Consider the following 6,948-nt stretch of genomic DNA (forward strand, 5'->3'; position numbering starts at 1 on the left):
CGGCCCGAGGCAGCCCGGGGAGCGGGGCCCGCCAACGCCGCGGCAGCCTACCCGCTCCCCACGCGGCAGGCCGCAGTCCCGGAGCTCCCGAACAAAGGCCCCAGCAGCGAGCCCCGGTTCCCTCCCCGGCCCCGTTCCGCCCGTCACGGCCCGGCGGCCCCGCGCGAGCAGGTACCCGCCACCTTCCGGGGCGCCGCCACGGGGACGGCCGCGCCCGCGCGCCCGCCCGGGGAGCGGTGGAGGCGCGGCCCTGGCCCAGAGTCGGGCCGAGCGCGTAGGCCCGGAGCCTACCTGGTGCAGAAGGGCCAGGGCCGGGGCCTGGCGGGCGGAGCGGAGCCGAGCCGAGCCGAGCCGAGCCGAGCCGAGCCGAGCCGAGCCAGGGCCAGGGCCAGGGCCGGGCCCGGAAGGAGCTGCCCCCAGTGCTCGGTCGTCGCCGCTGCCGCCGCCGTTCCGAGCTCCGGCCAGGCGAGCCAGCCGAGCGCCGAGCCAGGCCCGAAGAGCGACGCCGAGAGCAGTATCAAGGCACGGGCAGCCGAAGCTAGAACGCCGACAGACCACGCCAGCCAAGCGAAGAGTTCTTCCACCGCGGGCGGCGCTGCGTACGGCCGCCCGGGAGCGACGGAGGGCAGGCGAGACGAGTCGAGCCCGGAGGGCGGCGGGTGCTGTTGGCGGGCTGGCGTGGTCTGGGCTGGCCGGGCCGGGCCGGGCCGGGCCTGGCCTGGCCTGGCCTGGCCTGGCCGCTTCTCCGCGCCAGCGGGTGCCCGGGGCTCCCCGCCCGACGGGACGGCTGCGGGTAGAGGCCGGGTCGGGCAGCCAGTGGGGCCGGGAGCCGCGCTGTGCCAGGCACCCGGTCAAGGGGAAAGGTACGGTGTGCCGGCCGGGCCCCGGCCTGCCCCCGCGAAACCGTTGGGGGCTGTGCCGGGCTGCGGCTGGGCCTCGCCTGCTACGCGGAAATGGGTAGGCCTCTCGGGCAGGCAGCACCCAACTCCCTCTTTCGCATGGACTAGTTTTCTTGCATCTCACCGTACAGCACGTTCTCCACATCTCGTGTCTTTTTTTTTTTTTTTCCCCCTTCAAAACTGATACAGGGTGGAAAAAATGCAGTTAGAAACAGGCAAGAAAAGATAAACGGTATCAGAGTGAAACACATGTAGAGAGAAAGATAAGGGTATCAGATGAGATGTAACTGAAAAGGTTTCTTTTTCTGAAATAGGACAGTGTTCATGTTTGTTATATATTAATCTCCAGCATCACAGATGGTGAAGACACAAACCGCATATTGTAGCCCCTTCGCAATGAGAAGCCCTAGGGAGGCAGTAGTACAAGTTGCTGTATTGTGCTGCCTCATCTGTATTGGAGAAGTGAGAGAGCCTAGGGAGGGACTTGGATGTTGGAAGGAAAATCTAAGCAACCCAGGGCATTTCGCACCAGTAAGTCAGAAGGGGGGGGGGGGGGGGGGGGGGGCGGGGGGGCGGGGGTGTCGCGGGAATAAAGAGTCAAAAGGCCCAGATAGGTGACATTTAAGGCTTGAGGTTTGCTGTAATATGCAGGATTGGAGGGAGCAAAGGCAGCCTGCAGCGTAGCTAGCCAGTCTCCGGGGAGGTATTTTAAAGGAAAACTGAAAAAGGCTGGTGATGGGATTTTACAAAGAATTTAGTCAAGTAGTGAAAACTGCAATACCTTGGACAGTCAGTCACTGTCATCCTCCAACAGATGACTGAGATTTATGAGACATATGGTCAGAGTAGACCTTACTTTTCAAATCTCTGACAATGCACAAACTTGTAAGTACTCCAGAAAGCATCTGGCAAGATGAGGTGAAAGTACAGAGGAGCCAGCAAGCAAAAAAGAAACATGAATCTCAGCTGTCAAATTTAAATATTGCCTAAACCCAAGGGCAAATAGAAAAGTCAAGATGAATTGTTCTGAAGGAAGCTGCTTAGGAGTACATGGGGCAAACTGTTCTCTAGATGAGGAAGTTCCATTTCCCAAGTGAACTGAAGGGTAATGACATCTGACTCAAGGAAGAATAGTAGTTTTAAGTGGATTGGTTTTGTCTGGTGTGGCCTGCTGCAGTTTTTGCCCAAACTGATAAGCAGTGAGAACAGTTTTGAAATTAACTCTACCAAAGGTGACAGTGGCTGAAGGAAGGCAAAACCCAGCAACAAATGCGTTCTGGGAAGTGCCTCCACTTTGAGTTCACTCTGGTCTTGGCACACGCTGAGAAAAGCTATTCATAGTATAAGTTGAGAAACTCCAGCTCGTTATTACACGTCAGCGTTTGTACCTACATGTGTCCAAGTCTCACTTGACCTTAGCGTCACGCATGCAGTTCATTCAGTGTCTCGGCTCGGTGTTTAAGTCTAAAGATCAGTATTTTTAGCACAGTCTGTCAGATATGATTATTAGCCATCAGGCACCATATAGGGCAGTAACTCCTAACTTACAAATGTTTGGGGTTTTTTTAGCAAACGATGCCTGTATGCTTCTTCCTAGGTAAAAGGAGTGGGGTTTTTGCCACAGTGAGCAATAGTAGTTCTTACGTGATACCTCATGGGAAGATGTATAAAGAAAAGAGAATTACATCTCAGATTGTTATACATAATATTTTACAGTTCTCATCAAGGCTTATGAAAACATCTTGCTTATACATCATAAAGCATGCTTGGTTTTCTGTAAGATAGTAAATGCTTACTGCCATTGCAAGCCTGGCAGAACTATATCAAAGCCTGCATCTCCACCCTACACTTAAGAACGTGTCCCATACTTTCTTATTCTTCAAATGTAGGGGGTGATTCAGGCTCATTTCCTCTAAAAGAACAGAGGAGCCTGTGGTGCTAGATGGTTGCACTGCTACTTTCAGTAGCTACATTTGTGCAGCATTCTGCATTCCCTACCACTTTGTTTCATTTATTGCCCAGTAAATAATAAAATCTAAGAAACAAAATTTTCTCAGACTGCTGTCAAGAGATCCTTGGAAACACTTGGATCACTTGGAAAGAGAACATTGCCAGGAAAATTCCCAGCCTTGTGCCAGCAACAACTGCATGCATTAAATGTCTTTTTCCACTGAATAGGTAGATTGCCAGCTGCCTTTCCGTATCTCAGCTCTGATCTAAATGAAGAACTTTTGCAATCAGTTCAATTTTTGTGACCCAGCCAGTCCTTGGCGCTTCTTTTACAGCAGCCAACAAGATGTATAGTTTTCTGTTACGGCAGACATACCTAGTGAGAACTAGACTTACATTCACTAGCCCATTTCCTGCTAACTGTTAAGTAACTGACAGAGGCATCTGTAGCTTAACATCTTCTCCAATCTGTTCGGGAAAGAAGAAATGTTCAACCCTTCTTGACCTTGTAGGTATGTGCAAGCACTAGTGTGAACCCAGCAAAACACCAGAGCCTGCCCATGACACAGCTGCCAGCTTTCAGAGGAATTGCTGGGTTTTGTGATAATACCATTTGCAAAATGATATTTAGCAAGAATTTATACCTGCAAACAAAAAGATAAATGTTTGCTTTGCTGCTCATGAATTCTGGGTAGGCAGGAGCCCACATGGAAGTGTAATTTGCGTGAAACACTGATTAAAAATCAACCATGAGTGTTTCTGGTGTAGCAAAATCTTACAGTTGAATAAGCTGCTCTAAAGGACAAGAAAATGTTCTTAGCCTTGTCCTTTGTGTAGACCCTCCCAGGATTGGTTTAAAAACCAGTCATGTAGATCATGTAGGAAAATAAAAGAAAAATAACAGTGATATTAATTAATAACAGGTGTGCTAAGTATACAGAAATAAGATTAGAATTAGGATTGTTTGAATTTTACTTATTGCTTAAGTCTTAAATAACTTTGTGCCTTGTAAGTACTTGATGTATGAAGTTCTCAGAATTGTAACCATACAGGACTACTAGAAAAGATAATTTTGTAGATGATGACCCAAAACTGAAAACAAGAATTGGAACCAGAAAAGACAAACCCAGCTGAATAAGGGGATTGTGAGTGGACTTAAGTGATGAATACGAAAAACTGAAAGGTTGAGTGAAGATCTACAAAGACTTTGGACTCTGTGTATTGATAAAGAAGAGCTATAAAACCTGCAAGGACTTGGAATTCAGTTGCCATACATTTGGGGAGTTGGCCCAACTCTGAGTTGTAAACAAAGCAAACCTAGAGATACCCACATCTGTGTCAAGTGATTTATCTCTGTGAACATTGGGTTACAAAGTGGCATAGAATTGTTGCTTTGTAAAACAGTGCAAGACTTACAGACTTTTCACAATTATCAGACAATTTCACAAGTTTCTCCACTGATCTCATATTAGTCATTGTTCTCTAAGTATGGTGAAAGGAGAGTCTCTAAGCATCACAACAGCAAAAATTCAGCAATTAAACTGCATCTCTGGAGAGGCTGAGAGAAGTTCAGAATTCCACCTGAAATGAAGAGTAAAATTTCTCCTTGTCTCACATCTGCTTAGTCTTTACAGACTTAAAGAGGAGGAAGGGGCCTATTTGCTCTGTGTATCTTCCCAGAGGAACCATTAGAAGCCTTCCCTGTCACAATATTAGCTAAAATGAGTAAGTAAAAGCTCCTGACGAATACGACAGGCTTCTGAGTCCATTGATTCCATTTGCTCATACTCTTCTTCCGGTTGCTCCATGTGTTCTGTGGCTGGCAAAGACCACACATCCAGCCCGTGTTCCAGGGAGATGTTATGGAGCACACAGCAGGCCAGAATGATGTGGCTGGATTTCTCTGGAGAGTATTGCAAGGAGCCTTTGGACCCATCCAGGCAGCGGAAACGTGACCGAATGGTTCTGAACGTCCGCTCAATGACATTGTGAGTGGCAGAATGCGCCATGTTGTAACGATACTCAGCAGGTGTCTCAGGGATATGCAGAGGGGTCATCAACCACGTTCGGAGAAAGAAGGAGCTGTCACCTGTTAGCAATGGAGAGGAGGAGGACAGGTTACATACCTACAGTTAACCACAGATTTCAGCTCTTGACCCTTAGTTTTCTGGTACTGCAGATACAGAATAACTTATTTCTCTGGCTAAAACAAAGGCATGAGAAAGCATGAAAGAGCAATGACAACTCAGGTTTAAAAATGTGACAAACAACAAAATAAAGGCGTTCAGTTTTACACAGGGAAATCCTGGAAGAACGCTGAAGAGTTAAGAGAATTCATTTACTGCATAATACAGTGAAAGAGAGCTGGACTAGGACCCTACATAGAATTAAAAATTCAGCTTAGGAAGGTGTCAGATATGGAAAACAATCTTTTAGCAGAACAAAGTTAAACTAATACACACAATAATCAGACTGTATAAAACACAGATTGGAGGTTACTGTTCTAGACTTCTAAGAGAAGGATGGTCCAAACTGAATCGCAAATCTCAAGGAATTTGCAGGAAAGCAATCAAAAGTAAACATATCACTTGCACCCAGAGACTCTAGACTCAATAAGGAGCCAATATATAATAGACTTTCCGCAGAAAACAACAATGAAAAATTGACTTACCAAGTAGCCAGCCATCTTTATGTAGCTCAGTTTCAAACTGGCTTGTAAGGGCTGCTTGCTGTAACACCCTGCAGTCAGGCAGGCTGCCTGGCCAGTGCGTTTCCGCACTCAGGAGGACTCCTCTGGCATCACACACCATCAGGCAGTTCAGAGAATGGAGACCCTTTCGGTTTACATAGGACAGGTCCTCAGCATTTGGCGCTTTGATTGCCACGTGGGTGCAGTCAACCACCCCCAGCACTCCCGGCATGCCTGCCAGCCCATAAAAGTCATCTTTCAGGCTCTGCACAGTAGCTTCATCCTCAGGAAAGTGAATAAACTGTGAGGCTCTTTCCACCAATGCTTCAGTTACATTGGCAACGCAGCGGCTCATGGAGGCTTGACTAATGCCAATAGCATCGCCCATGCGAGTCTGGAAGGAGCCAGAGGTATAGAAACCCAATGCAGCAAGTATCTGTGTCTCTGGACTGATGGCCCTGGACCGCTGCGTAGGGCGAGAGAGACTGGCTCCCAGGAGATCCACCAGGTAGTAAATGAACTGTCGGGGAAAGCCGTATGTGGATACTAGATACTCATCCGTGACATCCTCCAGCTTGAAACGATCCAAAGTCCTGTGTCCGCGGCCATAGAGCAAGAGGTCGCAGTCAAGAACTGCAATAGGTACGGCCATGGCTAACGGCCAGGGGCGTCCTCTGGGACTCCCTCGTTAGGGAGCTTTCCCAGAGCCTTCACCTGCATAAAGCAAAGGGGAAGGAAACTCAGAACGGTTTTTACTGGTCAGCCTTTCAGACTCTGTTACCATTTCCCTTTTACCCAGGTTATCCAGCAAATCTTTTTACTGCTTTGTACCCGCTTTTAAAAACCCGGGGGTCGAAGCAGGAGGGCTCACTGCGGAGCTGCCACCTCTCCAGCCCTGCCAGCGGGAGGGGGACCTGCCGCTGACAGGAATTTACTTCCCGTGACAGGGAGGGAGCTAGCGCACCACAGCATCCCGCTGCCCGGCTTGGGAACCGTCCCCAGCCACCGCCGACCCGGCCACGTTCAGACGCGGAACGGCAGAGACACGAACCGCCGATGGCCGAGGGTCTCCCCCCGCCGCGCTGCTACCAGGCGGGTGAAACGGGCCCGGCGAGCCCCGCCATTGCCGGACGCCCCTGCGCGCTGAGGGGCAGCGAAGCGACCTCTCCGGCAGCGCTCGGCCCGCCACCCCAGCCGGGCGCCGACCCGGCCCTTACCAGACTGCCAAGCGGTCCCCCGCCGCCGAGAAGCCTGCGGCCGCCGCGTTCCGGCCCCCACGGCGGGCGGCGCCGTTACCGCCACCCCGCCGAGGGCCCCACGTTTGCCGTGGCAGATTCGGCACAGCAAGGGGTTCCCAACGGGAGCGGCGGCGGACGCTGCCCCTCTTATCTCGGCCCCGGCTACCTCCCC

General features: G+C 50.5%; 1 protein-coding gene across 1 annotated transcript; it reads right to left on the minus strand.

The window, feature by feature from the left end:
* Positions 1-4,181: 4,181 nt before the first annotated feature.
* Positions 4,182-6,793, minus strand: HARBI1 (harbinger transposase derived 1). Its single transcript, XM_086463180.1, has 3 exons — positions 6,756-6,793; positions 5,521-6,252; positions 4,182-4,938 (listed from the first exon to the last, which is right to left on the minus strand). Exons 2-3 carry the CDS (start codon positions 6,188-6,190, stop codon positions 4,562-4,564), a joined length of 1,047 nt encoding a protein of 348 aa, XP_086319306.1. The 5' UTR covers positions 6,191-6,252; positions 6,756-6,793; the 3' UTR covers positions 4,182-4,561.
* Positions 6,794-6,948: the final 155 nt, after the last annotated feature.

The sequence above is a fragment of the Leptosomus discolor genome, chromosome 3, assembly GCF_034619465.1.
Source record: "Leptosomus discolor isolate bLepDis1 chromosome 3, bLepDis1.hap2, whole genome shotgun sequence".
Taxonomy (NCBI): domain Eukaryota; kingdom Metazoa; phylum Chordata; class Aves; order Leptosomiformes; family Leptosomidae; genus Leptosomus; species Leptosomus discolor.